General features: G+C 40.7%; 2 protein-coding genes across 2 annotated transcripts; one reads left to right on the forward strand and one right to left on the reverse strand.

Moving 5' to 3' along the window:
* Positions 1-137: 137 nt before the first annotated feature.
* LOC117263464 (major histocompatibility complex class I-related protein 1-like) lies at positions 138-7088 on the reverse strand. The gene is made up of 7 exons (XM_033636856.2): positions 6980-7088; positions 3942-4208; positions 3527-3805; positions 3065-3364; positions 1844-1951; positions 1612-1629; positions 138-1478 (listed from the first exon to the last, which is right to left on the reverse strand). The coding sequence occupies exons 1-7, from the start codon at positions 7026-7028 to the stop codon at positions 1468-1470; spliced, it is 1032 nt and encodes a 343-aa protein (XP_033492747.2). The 5' UTR covers positions 7029-7088; the 3' UTR covers positions 138-1467.
* A 1140-nt stretch (positions 7089-8228) lies between these two features.
* Positions 8229-22671, forward strand: slc39a7 (solute carrier family 39 member 7). Its single transcript, XM_033636855.2, has 8 exons — positions 8229-8378; positions 10730-11277; positions 13514-13682; positions 14018-14098; positions 15280-15414; positions 15680-15793; positions 17117-17313; positions 21354-22671. Exons 2-8 carry the CDS (start codon positions 10738-10740, stop codon positions 21606-21608), a joined length of 1491 nt encoding a protein of 496 aa, XP_033492746.2. The 5' UTR covers positions 8229-8378; positions 10730-10737; the 3' UTR covers positions 21609-22671.
* Positions 22672-24603: the final 1932 nt, after the last annotated feature.

Here is a 24603-nt window from a genome sequence, read left to right on the forward strand (position 1 = left end):
ATGGACAACCCGAAAACATTATGCCTCCGGCCATGGCTATCCCTGGTGCCCCCCACCAAAAACTATGGATCATTTGATTACTTCAGGCTTTTTCACAAATATGCCATATGCTTCACTAACAGACAACTGTATGTATACACATTTGCCACTTTGCTCTCACTCTTTTATTCCTCCTCCATCATCAAGTCATTTTACATTTACAACAGGTTGCCTTTCTCCATCTCACTACAGCTGCCTTGAACTGACATCCTTGGTTACAAGAGAACAAACCTGCTTGAACAGATGAGAAAAAAAACAAACTAAACGCTGAAACACACACATAATACATAAATAAATAAAAACAAGAAACAGACTATACCCTCTTTCCCCACCTCCAACACAATTAAAGTGCTTATAGATTATTTTTTGCCACAGCTGTCTTTAAGCAAAGACAGCTGTGGTGTTTCAACATAGTGGACTCATAAACGATGTCCGGTGTGCTGATCCTGGAGCTGTCCGATTTACTCACAGTGAAGACCCACTGAGACGGTTTGATGCCCAGTGATTATTAGTTTTAACTCTCACGCAAGCTGTGTGTGTGTGTGTGTGTGTGTGTGTGTGTGTGGACTGTATGAAATAATAGAAGCAGCTACAGTGAAGTTACCCATTGGTTTGTGGACTGCCATTTTGAAGCCTCAAATTTCAGATTTCAGCTGTTGCCAGCTTGTTTTTTTTTTTTAGCTAATTGTGACCATAGTTGGATTAGAGGTTGAAGCTGTGGAGGAGCGAAGAGTGCATTTCACTCATAAGCCTTTTTTACACTGAGCTTGTGCTATAGAACCTCAATGAAGTCCCTTGTTTGTGACGCCATTGCATTTTTACAACCGCAGCATCAAGCTGCTCCATGAGTGATTTTAGATGGCAGGCTGGCATCATGGAAGCAAAAGAGGCATGGCAGGTGTGACATGTAACACAACAGTGTAGGCCTCTACTGCAGCATAAAACATAAGCATTGGCAGAGTTTTATAAAAAAATGACAATGACATAACATGGAAATAACAATGTTATATGCCAGCTGATCTCATCTTCTGCTCGGCGGGTTAGGAGCTCCCGGGCCTCATTGTTTTCCCAATTTGCAGATATTTTCGACTCTTGCTCTTCTTCTTTGAGTTATCTGCTAACTCCTACCAGCTGCTCTTTCAATCTCCCAGCAGTGGGTCACACATATATTATTATGCTGTTGGGCATTTAAACATGTGGATCTATGGGGATCGACTGTTTTGGAGCCAGCCTCAAGTGGCCACTAGTTGAACTGCAGTTTTTGGCACTTCCACATTGGTTGCATTTTTCAACCTCTGAAGGTTGCCACTTGGTCCTGCATCAGTCAGCGCTTTGTAGATGTTTTTTCTAAGAAACGATCCCGTCTAGGAACTTGTTGTGATTTTGTTGACTCCTCACTAAGTGGAGTTCAGCAGCCTCTTCTAAACTTCACTGCCCCACTGTCAAGACAAGTGGTAAATAAACAGAGATGTGACAACTTTATCATATTTGTGTCCACATGATGCAGGACAATGGTTTATATGGTGAACAGGATATTAATTGCTTGTCCAAAGGACAAACCACAATACTTACTGTTAGCAGGCTGGAACCCTGAAATACAGATAAGAGAAATCAATGTTAGAAAATAATTCACATATCAGAATTTATAAAAGAAGAGAAATAAGTTCTTTGTGGTTCACTATCACTTGTCAAATAAATGGACTGATTACCAGAAGTACCGCACAAAGTATGCAGGAAAAGACTATCACAGGTAGACTATTTATTCTGAATTCATTAGTGGACTAAAAACATCTCTGTCCCTCACCATGATAGTTTCTTTTCCAGATGAAGAGTCCAGTGATGCACAGTGCCAGCAGCAGAAGTACTACAACAATTCCAATAACACCACCAACAGGGAACCCATAGGAACAAACTGGACCCAAAGCAGAAATTAATTTCAGTCCTTGTTAACAATTTTCCAGGAGGAATCAACATAATGAAGAATACATAACATTAAGGCATTAAATTAAAAGGAAAAAAAAAGGAAAACACACACAAAAAAAGACTGAAAAGATGTAGGCTCAAGCTAAAGCCTACCCTTACCCTTTTTGTTTAGCATATTCTCATGAGTAAGTCATTTACTATTAAGTTATACGGTGCTACAACTTATCAAGCTGTGCTTGGAATCCTGCTTCTTCACATCAGAGCTCAAGATGTAGAAGCAAAAATAAAAAAGTACCTTTCAAAATTAGCCACATGGTGGAGCCATTTGCTCAGTGCTCTTTTTCCTTGCCCCATGGCGCATGGGCTCACTACATTACCACTGTAGCGCCATCTATATGTGAAAAGCCATTAAACACATTTGTTGCATCTCTCTCTAACTTGCTTCCTGTCATCTCAATATTGTCTCCAACAAAGGCACAAATCTTCACTGCTGTGCATTGTTTTATGTGACTATTTGAGGGTTTTTTTTTTTGTATTTCTTTTTACATATGTATTACAGTATGTGTTAAACCTGTCCTCATACAAAGGTTTGTATGATATATAAAGAATTAACGCTCAACAAATAAGCGCCCCTATTAGTTAGGTTGGTAGTTCACTTGGTTTCACCGGACCTGACCTGTGTTTGTTTGACCCATCCACCACCCCAAACTGCCTCCTTATGCAGACATTGGCTCTTTATACTACGTCCTGCTATACTCCCATCAGCGCATTCCTCACGATTGCAGCTTATACAATTACATGGGTTATGTATGAGTGGCTCACGATTACGCAGATTATATGAAGTCTAATGCATTACTTTTCATAGGTATAGGCTTCATTTGAACACTGCATGAGAACAGCTTGATGCATTAAGTATTTATCATGTTAAGCCTGGTCTGTGTTTTGTGAGACAAATTTCCTGCAAGAAAAAGGGTGGCACTATGCACAACAATATCTAATAAGTTCTTCCTTGGTTTATCTTACTGTCCCCCTCATTTCAGAGAAATCTGTTGCTCACTCTTTGAGATATCCTGCCAAGTAAAAAAACTCCCATCAGTCTTACCCTGGTTGGTCCTGATCACTGCTTTGTCCAGTTTGGTGACGATGTCCTTCACACCAGAGAGCTGAAACACACAGTCGTACCTCCTCCAGTCTTCAGGTGGGACTGATGAAACGTCCAGTTCAACAGTAATCTGGAAGGATCCATCATGGTTGGGGAGGATCTCTCCGTGGTACACATCCTCATGAATCTCCTCTCCATCTTTCCTCCAGAACATCATGGCGCTGTCAGGGTAGAAACCTGTAGCGTGGCAGCTGACTGGAGAGGAGGGAGACTTCTGGAGGAGAGACACTGCGGGATGCTCTGGAGAGGCAGACAGACACAAATGAGTCTGTACCGAGACACAAAGATGGTATGTGTCTATATTGTTTCCCTTCAGGTGGAATGTTACATTGCATCAGAAACAGAAAAGGCATGTGAACTTTGAGTCTGTGTGCAACAGTACATCCAGCCATGTGATCCTACCTCTTCTCTGCAGAAAGCTTCTCCCATACTGCACATAGTTCTTCAGCAAGTCAGGACATTTGTGGGTATAGTAGTCTTTATTGTATTGTATTCTAGCTTTCTCAGCATCCCATCTAAGTTTTGTGATGAACGCCTGTTGTTTTGGAGCAGTCCATGTCAGCGTTTGCAGGTCCAATGATATGAAGTCTTCCCCATCATAACCGTATTGATTAAATCCAATGACCTCTCCGGTCTCATCATCCCACTCACAGCCATTCATCCTCTGTAAAATGTGAGCACCTGAGAGAGACAGACATGACAAAGTGGCATCCAAGCACTGTTGGCAATTAACAGATGTTGTCACATCGTCACCAGACTCAGAGGGAGAAAGCATTTCACTTGTGAAAAAAATGTAATACACATAAACATACTGTACCTCCAGTTTGGTTCAAGCGTTGTTTCAAGTTGTCGAGGTTGGCTCTGAAGACCTGCTGACTACCAAAACACTTCAGAGTGTACCACTCCAAGTGTTGTGGGTCAGCCTTTATTATTTTTCTCATCCAGTCCTGTTTGGGTTCTGCTGTCTTGATGTTGCTGTCACAGTAACCCACCTGAACGTCATCAACCATGGCAGCACCCACAAACTCTGGAAAGTTTGGGACTCCAGAAGATGCAGTGAGGAAATATTTCAGGGAGTGTTTTACTGTAGGACAAATAAAGTATTTTATCTTATTGATGTTACTGATTGATTCCTTGGTTGTCAGCCCCCCGTACAGTTTCATTGCATGTTCGGTCATATAATGACAGATAAAGTTCTTCAAATTATGTAGACATGGTGGTCTGACCTATGTGACACTTCTGCTGTGCTTGCTTTGTCTTCTTACTCTGTTGCTTTGTTATGATAAAACCAAATCTACCAGCACAGAAGCTCAACATTATACTTCTGTGGACAGGGTCACAGGAAAAACATATTTTGGCCACCTAAAAAATCTATATCTGTGCCACAGTGATGTAAGATAGCTGTGACAGGCCCCAGTGCACACTATTATGATAGGCCCCAGTGCATGCTATTGTACACATATCATCTCATTACATGATTAGAGACTTGACATTGGATAATGTCAACATACTAGGGATGGGCAGCACAAGCAAAAACACTTCGAAAATCATGGCAAATATTCAACAATTTTTCAAATAATCACCCCCCCAAATTAAATACACAATACCTACATCAGACACACTCCTCATTAATCAATTTGATCGACAACGGAATAAACAAGTTTTTGTACCGGTTATATGTGCATCGTGGTACTCTGTACATTCTTCACGAATGCAATAACTCATATTCAGAATTCAGTACATGGTCAGGATCAGACACGATTTTACGAGCTTGTCTTATCACTGATTGTTCAAAAATGACTTGAGGAGTGATCAGGGGTGTGGACACACCCATTATCTTCCCTGCCATATCAATCAACCTAGCAATTTGGGATTTAAATTTCACAGTCAGGTTTCCAAACCAGATGGACATACCATATCTTAAGACAGACAGAATACTAGCATTGTAAAAAATCATCATTATGTTTCTATTGACCCCAAACAATCTTAATCTCGGTAGGAAGTGCAGGCGCTGATGTATCTTTCCACAGACATTTTGCACATGTGAGTGCCAGCTCATATCCCATCAATCTGTACTCCTAGATACTTATAGGAGACAACTTGCTTAACTGTTTGGTTATGTATAGAGATTGCAGTGTGGTGTCCTATGGACTTGGGATCCACTACAATCTCTTCAGTTTTACCAACATTAATTTGCAGGTGGTGTTCGTCGCACCACTCGACAAACCTAACCACCCCCTGTGTGTGGATGCTGACATCGGAGTTACTTGTGAGCAAGCTAAGGATGACAGTGTCATCTGAAAACTTAATAACAAATTGATTGGGTTGTGAGCTGACACAGTTGTTAGTATACAGAGTGAACAGAAGGGAAGAACTGACTGTTCCCTGAGGCACGCCCGTGCTCCATACTATTTCCTTGGAGAACACTGAATTGACTTCTAGCTTTTGTGACCTTTTTACTAAGGAGGAGAAGTACCACTTAATAATACAGGGATTTACAATTAACTGAGATAACTTACGAAACAGAATATCGGGATGAATCGAATTAAAGGCTGAACTAAAATCAATGAAAAGCAGCCTGACGTATGCTATAGGACTTTCTAAATGCTTCAAAATAAGATGTGTTACTGTGGAAATAGCATCACTCGTATTACGGTTCTCTGAGTAAGCAAATTGAAATTGAAGTGTTGCTTTGTTTCTCTCCTAAGTTCCTCTATCACAAGTTTCTCCATTGACTTTACCACATTTGAAGTTAAGGCTACTGGCCTGTAATTGTTATTTTCTTGCGGGTATGACTTTTTAGGAACTGGGACTATCACCGATTGTTTCCAGCTCTCTGGCACTGTATGTGAGTCTAAGGATAGTTGGAATAGACGATATCAGGCTGGTGATAGTTCCTCTGCACATGTTTTTAGTAAAAAAGCAGACGTGCCATCTGGTCCAGTCGCTCTATTCATACAAGTTTTGTAAGTCCTGCTCCGCACGCTCCTTGTACTGCCTTCTGGGTTCACTCAGTTGTTGATTCAGTTCTTTCACTGCAGCCTTTAATGCTAATGTGTCACCTGATTTAAAGGCTGACTTCTTCCTATGGATACATTCCTTAATTGTCTTTGTGAGATAAGGTCTATTATTTGGATACTTTGTAACAGTTCTTTGCAGTATTATTAAGACCACGCAGAAGGAAATATAAGCAGTTATTGACTCTGTGAGGGCATACATAGCAAATTGCACTGCTTTTAATTTAATGAGAGCTATCACTCATAAGGGCTCATTCTCCACCAAACACACTGCTGGAGTGCCCACTCTCTATGGGCCCCCCACCTCACAGGCCCCAGTTTGCCTGCACTGTTTTATGGCCCTGTCTGTGCAAGTGTAAGCTATATTTAAATATTTGCTCCAGTTTCTCTTGCACACTTGCACAGGCCGTGGTGGACAAACAACTCAGTGTTGTGCTTAATTAACCATTTTTGTGAGAGGAGTCTGGTGGCTTTGATGTAACGGCCTCAGTTACCCATCGGAGGAGACTGTCTGACAGCAGGGTAAAGCGGTGAACATACTAGTCTAAATACAGCTTACTTTTAAACTTTGATGGCTCTTTTTAGGTTGCTAAATAAGGCAGCGTTTGCTCAGCACCGTTTGACTTTCATGATGCAAGGATTTTCTCTCCGGAAATTATTGTAAATATACACGATGATTCAGTCTATCGTAGTTATTCAGGAGAGATCACATATCACTGTTGTTACTCTAAATTCAGTGTGACAATGTGAAAGTGAAACAAGTTCCTAGTTCCCATCAAACAACAACGACATCACTAACAAGAAGCCTATATCGGTAAATGTCACAGTGTGCTCTTACCTGTAGATGCAACGTGACAGAAGAGGAGCAACACACACAACGTCTTCATCTTGTTTTGATAAGTAAGCCTGGAGCTCAACAGAGTCAGCTGACATTTACCGATACTGAACCTGCGGAGAGTGGGGGCGTGTCCAGCAGTCATTAGGAGGACTGTATGGCTAATAAATGATCATGGAAATATATTTTACAACTGCTACTTTCTGCTTTAAAGCGACGCATGTTTTCAAGCTTTAAACATTTCATAATTAAGTTTATCTGAAACATCTGGAGATACATGGTTTTCACTGGACAGGAATTGAAAAACGGTAGGGTAATCTAAAAAAATGTACAAATCTGCCCAATATAGTGATGAAAGAAATACTCAGAACTTGTAGCCTACTTTAAAGTAACAATACCACAGTGTAGGATTAGCCTACATTTCTTACAGTCTGCATTCAAACTTTTACTGCAGTAAAAGTAGGCCTACAAAGTAGGCCTATCAGCATCAAAGTGTTGCTCCCTAAAGTACCATTAGAATAATATCATATTAGGCTGCCAGGTTATAATCATCTAACCATATAGGTATTACATTACAGTTTGTAAGGGTGGAGCTCATTTCAACAACTTCATGTACTGCTAGGTATCTATTACCTATAATGTTAGCTGATTTATATTTGTATATACTATCTGAATCTGCAAAAATAACTTAAGTTATCAAATAAATGCAGTAAGAATAAAGTAGTGCAATATTTTCCTGTGAAATGTAGTAGAGTAGAAATATAAAGTAACATAAAGTGGAAATACTCAAGTACCTCAAAAGTGCATCCAAGTGGGTCTACAGTCTACTTGAGAGTAAATGCACTTAATTACATTCCACCACTATATGTTTGTGCAAACTATGAGTTATTGTTGTCAAAGCTGAAGGCCGCTTTTCCCTGCAGACATTTTGAGCCAGGCTACGTAGGTTTATCATTTATTTGCAGTGTCAGTCTCAGACAGACGGAGCTACATCCTGTTCTCTCTGCAGCATGAAGTGATTCAAAATATCAGATCTCGCGATATTTCAGTGGAGACCTCATCTGTCTTCTATACTTTTTCGCTAAAATGTTTTTTTCCGGTACATATGTTTAGAAACGTCTTCAGAAATGTTGTAAACTGCGTTCACATCCCGTTATAATTGTGTCATGAAAAATAAAACATATATTTTCATCTAAGTAGAGCTGACGAGGGAGCAGCGAAGGTGGCACTTCTTGGAATGGAATGCGGTCTCGCGAGATTTCATTGAGTTTACTTGAGTAAATGCCACGTCTTACCAGTAGCATCAACGAAGAGAGAAATAGTAGCAGTTTACCAAACATACTGCACGCAGAACGGAGAGTCATCCAGCGGCCCAGCAGGCAGTGATATCTGACACAATCCGGTAAGAGTGAATTGTTTGTTTTTTCACTGTGTGTCGCAGTAAGTGATGTTGCCTCTGCTGCAGCAACATGTTAGCAAGCTGGTTGCTAGCTAGCTAGCCAGTGAAGCTGGGAGGCTTTCTGTACAACTTGTGGAAACCGGTGATCAGAGGTCATTGTTTGATGAGCGGGGCTTTTACTGTTGACTGTGAGATTAAAGCTAACACTTTTCAAAGCTACGAGATTATCCGCTTTACCCCAAAGTCCGATGTGTGAAGCCAAGTCTCAAAACAAAGCTAACTGTAAATCAGACTGCAATGAATGATGGTTGAATTAGCTAACAAGGATTGTGTCGTTACAGTTAGCACAACCTGCACACATCAGCAGGTTATCGTTGGCTGCTACTATTGCACATACTGTACACAGTATTACAACAGTCTTATGAATACGTCAGTCATAGCACAATCTTAATATACCGGTGGAATGTAACCAAGAATTTCAGTTTTGAGATACTTATACTTAACTTGTGTATTATTCCTGCTACATTTTGGAAGCCAATACTGTACTTTCAGCTCCTCTTACTGTATGTAACAGCTGTAGTTACTTTTGCAGATTCTGATTATTAATACACAACATCAATCAGTTAATGAATAGTAATGCATTGTTATAGCCCCACCTTTGCTAGCTGCAACATGAAAGTAATGAACACTTTAATGTCCAAAATATTACAATCCAGTGATTTAATATATATTATACCAGAAGGGCCATTTTACTTTTACTTAAGCAAGCTTTTGGTGTATGCCTTGTACTTATAACAGAGTATCTTTACACTGAGGTATTGCTGCAGCAAATGCATCCCCATTTTGAGCCACAGCAGTGGCCAAATTGAAGTGCATTTTAAAATACCTGCAATGTTGGCTCAATAATACAAACTGGCTGATCTGGTGAAGAATTGAAAGCTCTACATACAGATGGATTTTGCTCCCAGTCTCACTGAAGATGCACTGGTATTGATCACCAGGGGCGGACTGGCCTTTAGGAAGGTCGGGAAGACTCCCAACAGCTTGTCCGTTCTCTGCAGAACTGGCCAGTGACGATAGAGTTATGTTTTTTCACTTTCTGATATCAGGAATTACTGACATCAGATACTTTTTATTTGTTCAATTTTTATGGGACTGCATTGGAGCTTTTCATTATATATTTAAAAAAAAAAAACAAAAAAAACCCATTGAGCATCTGAGCGTGCATGTACGTGTGAGCATTTGTAACTATTTTAGCACTCTGTTGACTGAGTGTGCATGTTTTGGTACAGACGTTTACTGTATCAGCTCACCTAGGTTTGCCTGGCCTGGTCTTGTTTTGATTCAGTGCAGTTGAGACATGTTATAGAAACTGAGCAGGGAGGTCTCAGAAAGACGTCCTAAAGACCTAAAGTGTCTTAAGTGTCTTAAATGTCTTCAACATCACCCGATTCTCTTCATGCCTTAGTGTTAACATTACTGCCAAAAAAATCGTTCTCTCCATTTTAAAGTCCTAGACTGAATTTCAGTCCCAGTACATCCCTGTTGATCACTTTAAACCGATTTGGTGGGAATCTGAATGACTTTTGACTACATACAGAGTGTGATGTAGTGTAACTGGAAATGCATCTTTGCCTGTAAGAGACAGCCACATATTCATGTGAGTGTAGCACAGCACACCCTCCAAAGATAGTTTATTTTTTGACATCTAACATGTTGGAAAAAGTTTTTAGGTCCTACATTACACAAGGTGAGGCACCAAAAAATATCACTGTAGCTATCCCCTTGACCACAGTTTCCCACAAATAAAATAAAATCACTTAAGTATTTTCAACAGTTAATTTCCACACAGTTGCACAGATCAGGGATTAGATAGGCCTAAATGTTGCAGCAGCTTGTTGCCCCTCATTATAATCACACCTGTTGCAATTGCTGGAACTGCCGTCTTCCTTGTGCTTTAATATCACAGGGGAAAGATGGATCATTTTTAGGCCCACCAAAATGCAGCAAAGATGTGGCGATGAAGGCTGACTGTGTGTTGGCCATAAAAGTTGCACTTGAACACACTGCAAAGACTACAGCCAGCAGCCAACTAGCATGTATGTTCTGCGCCTGCGTGAGAGGAAATAGCTCTCTGCACCAGCAGGTAACGGTACCCCATGGGCAGTACTTTGTATTCTTAAAGAATGGAAACAGGATGTTTACAATGAAGCAAGGCAGAACATTAGTCATTTTTACTCAATTATGTGCTGGAGTGTTTGTGTAAACAGGGCAGCTGAGTTTAATCATCAGACAACCTGTGTGAGTATTTTTTAATTTATTCTGTGTCTTCTTCACTCTTCCCTTTGTCATAGGGGGTAATATGGGCTTTGTACGTCTGCTGGTACTGACACTGGTCACATCTGCAGTACTCCTGTTAGCCTCCCATTCAACCAACGCTCATAGTCATTCCCATGGCGACCATGGCCACGCCCACTCCCATGGCCACCATCACCACCATGGCCATTCCCACGAAGCAGACGATCATAATGAAGGAGTGAGGATGTTCCACGGAGCGAGCAAGTGGAGCGCAGAGGCCAACCTCCCTGTAGAGGAAGAGGAACACCACGGGCACGCACACTCTCATGATCACGGGCACGCACACTCACATGATCACGGGCACGCACACTCACATGATCACGGGCACGCACACTCTCATGATCACGGGCACGCACACTCTCATGATCATGGGCACGCACATTCTCATGATCACGGGCACGCACACTCACATGATCACGGACATCAGGAGGATGCCGTCCGGGTGCACAAGGAGGAGAGTGGACATGGACACGCGCACGGAGGGGAGAGGGTGAAGAGGGAGGCAGAAGGAGAGAAGAGGGACATAGTGGAGCTGTGGACACAGGTGTGGTCATGGGTTAGAATGGGAACAATGGGTTGCCTGTTTGAAATGTGGTCAGGAATATCTATCATATACTATTATATATTATTATTATTATACTTGGAAGGAGACACACAGGGTTTTATCCCCCTACAGCAGATATCAGTGGTGCCTCTCATGGTCACACTTTATACGGCTTTACAGGGTGTCTGCAGGTCCTTAAGAAGTCTCAAAATGCCTTAAATTCAGTTTTATAAATATTAGGCCTTAAAAGTTATTAAATAGTGTTAAAGTTAGAATTTGTAAGGTTTTAATCGCTGCAAACTTTTTATCTATTTTAATTTATCCATCTTTGAATTTCTTTTGTCAAAATCAGTCAAGCTCTTCTATGGGCAAGTCCACATTTCTGATATCATAGATCTTAAAATCTACCACTTTACTACCTTTGCTTTATACTTGCACTTACTTGTCGGCAAAATGTAGATTACCTAACCTACTCTAATAAACATATTCCTACATAAAACCTACTCCTGCATGGGACCACATCTGTACTACTTAACATTATATTGACCTGCAGTGGTTGAAAAAGGAAAATGATTTTGAATGATTTGTTTAAAAAATTTACATTTTAAATGTGGTTTAAAAAAAATTACCTTGAACTGGTCTTTAAAACAAGGCCCCCTGCAGTCCCTTAACAAGTCTTGAAGCATTGAATTAATTATTTTAAAATTCAGGCCTTAACTGGTAATAAATGTCTTCAGTCTTTCAAAAGGTGGGGATGTGGGAATTGGGATCATTTTATTCTGATGTTGCATTTCAAAATCTCAAAATAATTGGTTACATCTATTTTTATGTCTCTGCGATGGTGATAGCTGTGGCTGGAAACATTATGTTCTTGGGTTGGTCTGTCTGTTAGTCCATCTTATTCTTGTGAGCTCGATATCTCAAGAAGCTTTAAGGGAATTTCCTCAGATTTGGCACAAACTTCTACTTGGACTTAACGATGAACTGATTAGATTTTGGTGGGCAAAGGTCAAGATCACCTTGACCCTGCATCTGTCTCATTCTCGTGAACGCAATATCTGAAGAACACCTTGAGGGAGTTTCTTCAAATTTGGCACAAACGTCCACTGTGACTCAACAACAAACGGATTAGGATTTGGTGGTTGAAAGTCACAGTGACCTTGCATCTGTCTCGGCATGAGTTTACTTTTACGCAAAAGTTTTTCAAACTCGGCACGATGGGAATCAAAACAGTTGAAATCCACATGCAGAATAAAGAACAAAACATCGCCAAGAAAACCTGCTAACAAACACCAGGTATTTCCTAGTTTAGTTCTACCCTCATGTTCGCCATTTACCCATTACTTAACTTTTTCACTGGAACAAAACAACGTGTCACATGTTCCAATAACCATTTGGGCAAGATTGTCCAAACTCTACATCACTTATGTTATTTAAATTTAATCAGAAATGTTTTAAAAAGTATTAAATCTCACTTGTCTTATGCTGTAGGAACCTAGTTAAAACATTACAGTGTCTGATGATACCAGTAGACACCCTGCTGTAGTAAGCAGCACTGTATGAATGTCTCCCTCCTCCCATTCAGTTACATAGTTAAAGTACAAACATGTCAACCTGCTTAGATGAATATGGGCAGAATGTTGTTTAAGATGACCCAGTTCAGTTCAGGAAGCTTGAAAAAAAAACAACAACACAATTTCCTGTTGAGAGTTGGATGAGAAGATTGATAGCACTCTCATATCTGCCCGTTCAGACTCCAGGAAGTCACAGTGTGTCCGGCCAAGAAATAGTCAGGCATATAATTCAGGCTAACTGTTCAGCCTCATATTTAACATCTCATCTTACTCTCTGTAACAAGCTTTTCTTCTCCCCTTAAAATGTCCAACTATTCCTCTAAGAGCTCTGCAGGCACTCATCTAGTCAAAGTGACAATTAAAAGCCAGAATTTGTAGTGACTTTTCATTATCGCATTCTGTTGTATTGTTCATATTATTTTGTCCACCCAAACACATAATAATTTCGACTCCATTACTGCAAAGTAAATTTGACTTTTGCATGGCCAAAAACTTTCCAATCAGTTGTATCCCTCCCAGGAGAGGCTTTCCATGTAATCATTTATCATATATTTGACCCATTGGTTCTGATTGATAACAATATGACTGCTGTTTTACTCTCACGTTGAATTGCTGATTATGATACCAATGAAAGATAAACCTCCCTTCATCCCTGTCCGCAGGCCATCGGAGCGACCCTGTTGATCAGCGCTGCTCCTTTCCTCATCCTGTTTCTGATCCCAGTTCAGTCCAACAGCGACCAGCACCAGAACCTGCTCAAGGTGCTGCTCAGCTTCGCCTCAGGTGGACTGCTGGGTGACGCCTTCCTGCACCTCATCCCACACGCTTTGGGTAGGTAGTGGATCAGTAGAAGTCACTTTTCTTTTCACCCATGTAGGATAACTTACAGCGAAATGCTTTATTTAGGTGCATTTATAATGTCAAATACTTAATTAAATATATTCCTGGTTCATCAGCTCACAAGAATGCTACAACAGAGAAAATATGTATAATCACATATTTTGCTCCACAGCAGTTTGCAAACTTTATACGGATACAAACAGTGTTTTCAGTCAACTAGTGACAAGAGCAAACACATGCTCATTGAAAACATCGACACTGTAACAGGATTGTCAGTTTGTCCGAGTTCAATGTCTGTTTCCTCTTGTTGTATTTGTTGTGCACAGAGCCCCACTCTCACCATGGAGGAGAAGATCATGGACACTCGCACACAAGTGAAGAGTCACATGACCACGGTCACTCCCACGGTACACAGTGTTACCCTTGTATTTCAGTTTGTGTTGTCAGTGTTACCCTTGTCTTTCAGTTTATGTGTTGTCAGTTGGTACTCGTTATCTCAGAGGGGCAAAAATCATACATATACAACTTTCAGCTGTATACTGTAAGGAGTTGGCATGTGACGTTACCAGAAATGTATTAGTTGATACAAATGCCAGTGAAATTCCACAATTCTCGATACCCAATTTGATATTACGTGAAAAAAAAAAGAAAGATAAATCCCATGTTCTTAAACATACACTCCTTTATCAAGGACTTGTGGGCAAGACAACATATTAATAAATGCACTACACTACATATTTCTGCTCTGTTGTCATTGTTGTTCAGCTCTTGTACGTGTAAGATAAGAAGCTTGGTCTTTGTGGCAGGCTATTTGTCCCATCTCTCTTCCACTGTGATTGAGCAGAATGGTAAGAAATAACCGTGACATGCGCAGGGTTTTATCCAAAGTTTTTTTTTTAAAGATATTTTTTTGGGCATTTTGCCTTTAATGGACAGGACAGGTAAGCGTGAAAGGGGGAAAGAGAGAAGGGGGGATGACATGCAGCAAAGGGCCACAGGCTGGATTCGAACCCGGGCCGCTGCAGCATCACCCTTGTACATGGGGCGCCTGTTCTACCACTAAGCCACCGACGCCCCAATATCCAAAGTTTTTTAACCAGATAAAACACCAAATATAGTGCTCCGTGTAGAATAGACGCTCAGTGCCTTGTAACGCTGCTGGCATTTTTAGCATAGTGTAAATACACAGTGCTCACATTGCAGAAAATTTACGAAACACACTGGCCTTGAGAAAGAATGCTTTTCTTTTCAACCAGTCAAGGCAGAGCTGTCGCTGCCTCTGCGCTTGTTGCTTTCTTCCATGTGTTGTAGTTCCATTCTAGTAGGCGGTCTCCTTCTTCCTTTGGCATTTCACTGCAAACTACAACACTTGTAGGTGTATACACTACCCCGTCAGGTCCGGAAGAATTGCATCCTCTATAGTACTGAAGAAAACTGAGTACCGTCACTTTTCAGAATTTTGGCATGGTATTGGTTCTCATGACATCCCTATTAATGAGCAGAAGTTAACAGATTGGTGACATCGGTAGATATATCACACTCTGTTCACGTATCACAGTTTCAAGCTCTCTGTCCTCTGCCTGTACAGGAGCCGCCCACAGTCACATGATGTCAGTGGGTCTGTGGGTTCTCGGTGGGATCATCGCCTTCCTGGTTGTAGAGAAGTTTGTGCGGGCGCTGAAGGGAGGGCACGGCCACGGACATTCCCATGGCCACTCACATGGTACGGTGGTGCAAAGTAAAAGATTTTTATTGTCACACTAATATTTATCTGCAGAACACGAATATTCTTAATTTGATTACATTAAAAATTGCAGTTTATGCCTTGTGTTATTTTGTATGTTTGTATAATTTTGTACAGTATGTCCAGTGTATTAGCCAAAGGAGCTAATAACCCTAAACATTTATCAGCCTCTGTAGCCACTGCTCAGAATCTCACAGTCTATCTGGAGACTGAGGCTAATTTGAACTTGATGTAACATTTTCAGATGCTCCCAAGGCAAAGGACAGTGATGGAGAAGAAGAGAAGGAGAAGAAGAAGAAAGAGGAGAAAGACAGCAAAGATGAGAAGGTGCCAAAGAAAGAGGAGACAAAGGGGACAGGTGAAAAATACCTTGATTTTTATAGATTTACATTTGAACAAAGAAGATAAACTTGGCAGCTCCCTCTGGTGGTCACTCACTGAGCTGCAGTGTGGTGGCATGTAAGATATCAGCAACTTTAAAACACGACATATGACATCAAACATTTATAATTTTAGTTATTAAAACACCAAATTTACTAACTTTATTATTTGTTGTATTTTATTAAAGCAAAGTTTTCCGTTTGTTTTTTTTGTTTGTTTGTTTGTTTGTTTGTTTTTTACAAAATATACTTAGCTTATTTTGATCAGTGAATAAAGATTGTAGTGGTTCCTGGATATATCCAGGCATGTGGTAAGAAGTTATTTGTAGATTTGTAGATTAAAAACATCTAGATGTTTATATTTAAACTAAATTTTAATAAAAAGATTTTTTAAACATCCATGCTACATGTCACTATAGTGTCAGCAGCATTTATTGACAGTGTGTGCTTTGACACAAACGTACATTTACTTCCAAAATAAGGTATTAAATATTAAAACTCAGATACTGTTGCTAACATTAAATATATATATACATACAGTATATATACAGTACTCTTGATGCTCCAGAAGTGATTTGGTATATTGTTTTGTTTATATGTACTGGTCAAGTATTGGCCTTGCAAAATCAAAACTTATGTAGTTTTATAGTGTAAATGTTGTAGACATGACAGAAGCAACTCTTTATTCTGACTGTTTTTCATTTTAAGAGCAGATCAATACTTGAACTGCTGCACTCTGTCCAAAACCACTCAATTAGAGAGGTGATCAAAATAAATAATATAAAATATATTCACTACTGCCCTCAAGCATTCCCACAACTGAATGAAAAAATGAGCATAGTGTCTGAAATCTAAATGTAAAACTATGTAAAACTTAGAATTAAAACATGAAGTGTTACTCATGTTGAGTTTTATTCTCATCTTAAGTCATTTTCAGAAGCTGCAAACACGTGGCCTTGGCTTTTATAAAGACACCATCAATTATAAATCTAACATGAGCATTTCGTTGATCAAGTTCATCATTTGCCGGGGGGGCAGAAAATTATAATTGTGCTACTCCCTGTGGGCTGAAACATGTTTGGCTTCATTTCAGTTACTTACGTCAGTGCAGGTATGTGCTGCTGGCATCATTATAAGTTTTCCGATCAGAACAGCGAAGCCTCCATCTCACAAACCAGTAATTCTCGACCCAGAAATGCTTTATGATCTAATGACCTATATTGAGGCTGTCTGAAAACAAGGTGTTAATCAGCTCATTAAGTTCTTAACCTGATTTTTCTTCATTGTCTCTACTGACAAAGATATCAAGGTGTCAGGTTACCTGAACCTGGCAGCTGACTTCACACATAATTTTACCGATGGCCTGGCAATCGGAGCATCGTTCCTCGTTAGTCCAGCTGTTGGCGCAGTCACCACCCTCACCATCCTGCTGCACGAGGTCCCACACGAGATCGGAGACTTTGCCATCCTCGTCCAGTCTGGCTGCACCAAAAGAAAGGTAGTTGACTTCTCAAGCTTCAGGTTATAAAAGTCAAATATTAGACTGAAGAATCTTTTCATGACAGATAATCAGAAGCACCTTTAAAAGAGTATGACTGAGGTTTATAGTCCTGGTATTCTGACACGTATGTTGAATTGTGACTCTGTTGTCCCGTTCATCAAATTTATACAGTCTGCATTGTAAAATATTCCCGCCACTCTTCACCATAAAACACTGTGGGAAATGAGGCTGGATATCATTTAAAAAAAAATACAATACCAGTAACTTTAATGTGACACAGATGCCATTTAAGTGCTTTATTTTATACCCTTTTTTGTACTTCATTTTACACCTGTGATATGCACAGAAACATTCAGTTGCGTAAAATGCCACTGCACTTTCAAACATTTTGGTGGCATATAGGCATGATGAACTCTGTCAAATACACTGAGCTTGACACAGTCTGTATGGGTTGTAGCTGCTGCAGTAGTGGGCCAATCACATGTTGCAATAAATCAAACAACACCTGTGGTGATTGGCTTAAGAAGTATTGATACTACTTAGTACTGGGTTATTTTGATCGATACCTTAAAGGGAAATTTCGGTTTATTTCAACCCGTCTCCTATCGTCCTAAATTTGTTTCAAGTGACTAGTGACATAAAAATATTAGTTAGCATGTTAGCCATTAGCCTAGATACAGCCGGGGCGCATTGTAGCGTCAGACCTGTTAAAGCGTAAGTGAACGGGCAACCTTCAAGTGCAAAGTTAGTCCACTAAACAAGCTTTTTCTCCACAAAGACCGCCTCATATCGTTAGGATAAATGTCAGAGAACATATAGAAAACGACATGTAAACGTGTTGTCTTACCTTACTGGTGTGCTGCCAGGTTTGTTTATCCCTCTAGCTCTGCTTTCCAAAGCGCGGTCGAAATATATCTTGCCAGCTCTAGATAAAGCCCAGCTGGATACTAACGTTACTCCAGGTGGAGGTGTCTCGTCCTCGGTCACATCCAGACCTTGAAAATAAGGCTGCAACCGGTCCCATTCCTTGCAACAGAGGCATTCCTCACAGGTACACCACCAATCTCCAGAGCTACGCAGCATTGCAGCAGCCATTCGTCCTCTACCTGTTGCGCCTCTCTCTCTCTCTCTCTCTCTCCTCCTCCGTTCTTCAGTTTCACGAAGCTCTTCGTCAGTGTATCCTTCCAGCTGTTGCTGCTTGTTCAGGCGCGCTATGAGATGGCTGCTTGTTCTTGCGATATTTCGGCCGCGCTTTGGAAAGCAGAGCTGTGGTGCGTTCCAGGCAACCCGTAACTCGTGGTTTCACAACCTGTAACCTGTGAAAGTGCACTGGAACGGCAGTCAAACCCGTAACTTCCCACCCGTGAACTCGTACCAAAGCGATGTACTCCCAGTTCCGACCTCTGACGTCACATAACCCACAAACAGATGCGGTGATGCTGCGTCTGATACATGGTAGAATTTAGGACAGTGTAAAACTGTCTGTTGAACTGTTTGTGCACCACAGAAACATCAGTTTGTCACGATCACACTGATTTTGTGTTCACGTTTGTGGCTGTGCACCAGGAACGCTTTGAGGTGGGAACTCGGAGATTTCAACTAGGAAATTTCCCAGTTCCCAGTTGTCTGGAACACAGCACTAGATGATAAACAAACATGGCAGCACACCGGTAAGGTAAGACAACACATTTACATGTCGTTTTCTATATGTTCTCTGACATTTATCCTAACAATATGAGGCGGTCTTTGTGGAAAAAAAACTTGTTTAGTGGACTAACTTTGCACTTGAGGGTTGCCCGTTCACTTACGTTTTAACAGGTCTGACGCTACGGCTGTATCTAGGCTAATGGCTAACATGCTAACTATTATTTTTATGTCACTAGTCACTTGAAACAAATTTAGGATGATAGGAGACGGGTTGAAATAAACCGAAATTTCCCTTTAAAGGTACTGATACCAACCCTTGTGGAAAACCCTGCCACATCCTGATTGGTAATTATATTGTACAACCATCCAGCTCCTTGGTTTTCTCATGGAGCCTAAAAACTCTAGAATTTCACTGTTAATGTTAAAATACAACAGTTTCATTTTGAGAGTCAGAACATCCAGAATAAGCTGGGAGCAAATTTTAGGAATTTGGAGGCCCTTAAACAAAATAAATGTGTAAGTACTAGGGATGGGCATTTAAAGGGATAGTTCGACATTTTGGCAAATTCGCCTATTGCCGTAATCCCTATAGTCATATGGGTAGGTACATTACCTTTAATTATCAGTGCCTGTTGTTCTGAGATCAGTGGGGCAGAGCTGCCTGCTGCTCGGCGCACAAAATGGAGGTGAACGGTACGGCCTCCTCTCTCCCTCAAAACTAATCAAATACACCATCAAATGACTCCAAAACGCTCTTGTGGACAACTTGTAGCTCACACATTCACACGCTATGAAATAATGGCTGCAGGGAGATCCAGAGTAGGCATGGATTGGTGGTGTAAATGTGGGGCTTATTGGCCACTTTATTAGGTACACCTGTGCAGTCTAATACAATCCAATACAACAGCTCTGCCACACATTCTACCTTTACAAAGCTTTTACATTTTCAGCTTTTGTCAGAAAGGTGATTATTCTACTTTATTATTGAGGTCGTAGTGGGTGGTGTTGGTGTACTGGAGTGCAATATATTTAAAAGTGTTCCTAATATTTTGTCCCCCTCAATTAGACAAAATTAGGAGGCCACCTCAGTACACCACCACCATTCACTATGACCTCAATAATAAACAAAGTAGAGTCACCACTTTCTAGACGATGTCAACGATAACCGAAAATTTATAAGCTTCAGGGAAAAAATCATGGTATAGTCGTTCTACTGGATTGCATTAGATTACACAGGTGTACCTAACAAAGTGGCCAGTGACTGTATGTTAGATACAAAACATATGTTGATAGTGGGATGGGACGAGAGTACGCCTCAAAATAATCACCGGAACACGGGGAAAACATGCTAACTCCACACTCATAAATCACCACAACTCCTGAGGGAACAACAACATAAAATGTTCCCTAGCAGTCTGTTTATTCCCAACAATGAGAAGTAATGCCAGTCACTTCACTATATGCTCTGGGCAAGCACTTCTTCATAACATAACCACAACAACATTTGCATTTTAGCCTTATTTACCATGCTTGGGTTGTAGGCTAATGTTACTCAACATGGAGGTAACGTTACAGCAGAGAGATTGCTGAGCAAAATACATAACGATCACTTACCACGTCTGCTCGTTTTGTGATGCCGACAGATGGTATGGCAGTATCTTTCAAGAAAAGCGTTTGAACCATTCCTGAGCTTCTGCGCTCCATCCTTTCACTGTAGTCCTCCGGTAAAAAATGGTTGGAGCAAACAAACATTTCCGGACCGTTTCCACAGGCGTGTTGGGATCGATGTCCAGCACAAATAGCCATTGTTTCATCCTCTCCGTATTTTTGGTTGGAACTACGTGAAACTTCACTTTGCTCCATGTCTTCGGCTTGTTACCGCAACCTTTTACAATACATGTGTAAACCATGATTTACAACAGCACTCTAAACTTTTCTCAAACTTTCTGGTGCGTCCAGCTGACGATACCGCAAATGCAAGGCTGCAAGCAGTAACTACGGCACTGTCTCAGGTACGCACTGTGTCACTCCGCCCAGTGGTTTACTCAAGAAAGTAGTTCCGAGTATTTGCTTCATGTGTCGTAATGTTACTTAATTATACATTATTATTTCATAGCGTGGGGAATGCGCAAGCCATGTGTTGTCCACTAGAGCGTTTTGGAGTCATTTGATGGTGTATTTGATTAGTTTTGAGGGAGAGAGGGGGCTGTACCATTCACCTCCATTTCAGCTGGCAGCTCTGTCCCACCGATCTCAGAACAGCAGGCACTGACAATTAAAGGTAATGTACCTACTCATATGACTATACGGATTACGGCAATAGGCGAATTTGCCAAAATGTCAAACTATCCCTTTAAGACTGTAGTAATCCTCTTCTTCTCTCCTATCAGGCCATGTGTCTACAGCTGGTGACAGCCCTGGGAGCTCTGGCCGGCACAGCTTGCTCCCTCTTGGCTGAGGGCGTGGGCGCTGCGGCGACCGCCTGGATCTTGCCGTTCACAGCCGGCGGGTTCGTTTACATCGCCACAGTCACCGTGCTCCCAGAACTTCTGGCGGGCCGCTCCAGTTTCGGCCAGTCTGTAATGGAGATTCTGGCTCTGCTGTTCGGAGTCAGTATGATGGTGCTGATCGCCGAGTACGAGTGAGACACAGCAGTGTGGACACAGAAGGAAGAGGTCAAAAAACGGTTGAAAAAAAATGCTGGCTTTTAGTAGAGTTCAAGTGGATTGTTATTTGTCAGGGGTGTATTTTGTTTTTTTTTTATATTCTGTTTTGGGAAGAACACCACGTACTGATGGCAAATGGATGGTTTTTGTTGTCTTGTGTTTTTTAGCTGCTCACAGTCACATCCCTGATTTGTGTTAATGTCTCTTTTTCGGCTCCATGGCGGGAGAGACTGAGAGCTAGAAAGAAATGACCTGATGGAAACGTTTTTTGAGGACTGCTGTGCCGTTCGCTGAGGGCCTCCATCAGGACAGGAGGTGAAATCTTCCTGTCCACTGGTCCCAGAATTCATTCACCGCTTTCACCACAGGGATCATTCAGCTGCAGTTTTACTGCAGCGCAAACTGACAGCCGGTTTCCTCCAAAAAGTGGCTTGAAGTAGATTTATTTTCCAGCCACAACACTAACCTTTTTTTAAACCTTTCAGAGTTGGCTCAGTGAATGAGCAAAGAAAGCAAAGATCTGTCTCAGTTGTTTTCACTACAGTGACCTGCTCAGTTATACGTGTTCAATGTCTGTTTCATTGGGAGATGTTGAATGTTAATATTTTTACATTCCACAAAATAAAAGTAACTGTTGTGGCCTGTACAGCTGTACTCAAATAGCACCATGTTTACTGTCAAATCATTAAAATCTTTATAAAAGGAAACGCCGTTTCAACCTTTAACACTCCTACACAATCTGTTGTTTTTTGTTCCAACTGAAGGATGATAAAGAACGCTGAAAACACTGACAGCTGTGATGAACATCCCCAATAAAGGTTCATAATTTTCAATGATAACTTTTCAGCATATTCTCTTACACATACTTAAAAATATAATGAACTGTGATAGTATCTACATGGTTGAATGGCCTGTTTGGAGAAAAAAAAAAGACAACTGATAATTTCATCTGCTCCTAACCTTGTCTGAAGAAGAGTGTTTGGCTCAAAATGTCACACACAGTATTTTTGCGATGTGCTAAATAAATGCACGTGAACTGGGAGCATCAAGTGTGTGGACTATCCTTGACGATCTGCTATTAACAGACTTGACCACAAGAGGGAGCAAGATGTCCTTATTGTTTCTTTAAGGGCCTTTAACAGCTACTGTGAAAGATGTATGACAGGTTGCATACACATTTCAGGAGTATGAAAACATTTCACCTGATACCTGTCATGCAGAGAGAAGCGTTACACCCACGCTGACATATGAATGGGTTATGTTGCTCTGCTACTGTAAACTTTCACTGCATACTTTCTGCACTTTTCTAGTTAGTTTTAACAAAAGTGTTGAATTTTGAAATCGACTTTTTGAATCTTGATTTCCATTTATGTAATAAGTTATTGATATTTGTTTTTCCCTGAATCGGATCTAAAGATAAAGGTCGTCTTACAGTGTAAAGATCGTAAAGCCTTTTACAACAAACCTGTGATTCTGGACAATACGGATAAAATTAATTTGACTTGAAAATGTATTTAAAATATTAAAATATTTTCAGTGGCATCAATGGGCTTAGGTGCTATACTTAAAAAACAGTAAGATTATGCATCCAGGTGACTGAATAGACTGAATAGGTTACAGCAAGCCTAGCTTTGCTTATGTCCCCTTCAGAAAAGCAAAGTGATATCAGTTTGCGTCACTTCCTCCCAAAGAATGATCTCCCCTCTCAGACAGTATAATTAGAAAATTTTTGCGAGGCTTAAAGAAGTCAACAAAAATATTTTCTCCTATTTGTCATTGAGTGAAATAAAAGATCTAAGATTTTTTTTCTCCTCACAAATTTGATTAATTGTGTTTCAGTGAGTTTCACTTTGCACCTTTCCCGAGAAACTCCATCCACCTGATATGTGTGGCATATTTAAGATGCTGATAAAACAGCATCAGTGGTACACGTGTGGCATGGGATGGTCACAATAAAAGGTCACTAAAACGTGCAGTTTGACACACAACACGATGCCACAGGTGCCGAATGTTTTGAGGGAGTGTTCCATTGTCATCCTGACTGAATGACAATGGCAAAGACCATGACTGTGAACCAAATGTTTATCTCACTGCCATTACCTGGCTCCAATAAAGTTTCCGTGAATGTCTCCAGCCGCCCTGACAGCGGATGACGTGTAACCACACCAGCCAAATATCTCCACATCCAGCGGCTCCACCTGCAAGATCGTGATTACAGCTGACATACACGGGGCAAGGTTGCATGGGCGTCATGTCACGTAGGCAGAGTGGAGCGGGGTTCTCACCTGCTACACACACTCCATCTGCAGCTTGCAGTGGCTGCCTGCTTCACTGTGTGTGCTGAGTTTTGCCAAGTTTAATGCAGTTGGTAATGGAGTGTTTGGAGGCGTGAAGACTGTTATGCAGCACTGAATTAATTAAATGGATCATTTTAACAATATGACGCATTCACAGGGTTGCTCTGCTGCTTCTGGTACAGTGACGTGTTCATTTTTATCACTTATAAACAGATCGGTATTTTTTTTTTTTGCACAGGTCTGTGTAGTTGTTACCTGTTTTTACCGGTATAGTCTGTTTAAAAAGGATTAAAATGAATTTCTCACAGTGCAAGCAGCAGAGCAACCTAGTATATATACTATATATATATATATATATATATATATATATATATATATATATATATATATATTGCTAATTGGGCAGAATGTAAACGTAGAAAAAGGACATATTTGGGATGTTAAAGCAGGCTCTTAGGTTCTCAAAGGTTAGAAGACCTTTTGAGTTGTATATGTGGTTGAGAGTATCAACACCTTTCTCACGTCATTGCTGACAAACAAAGGGCTTGTTTCCAGATAGTAAATGCAAGTTGTGCCATAATGGGATTTGAAGATGCTACTTATTGGTATAATGTAAATGTTCCTCCACTTGTTTGAGGTTAACTGTTGTATTAGTAATGATAGAACCAAAATTTTGC

This window comes from Epinephelus lanceolatus, chromosome 16, assembly GCF_041903045.1.
Source record: "Epinephelus lanceolatus isolate andai-2023 chromosome 16, ASM4190304v1, whole genome shotgun sequence".
Classification (NCBI taxonomy): Eukaryota; Metazoa; Chordata; class Actinopteri; order Perciformes; family Serranidae; genus Epinephelus; species Epinephelus lanceolatus.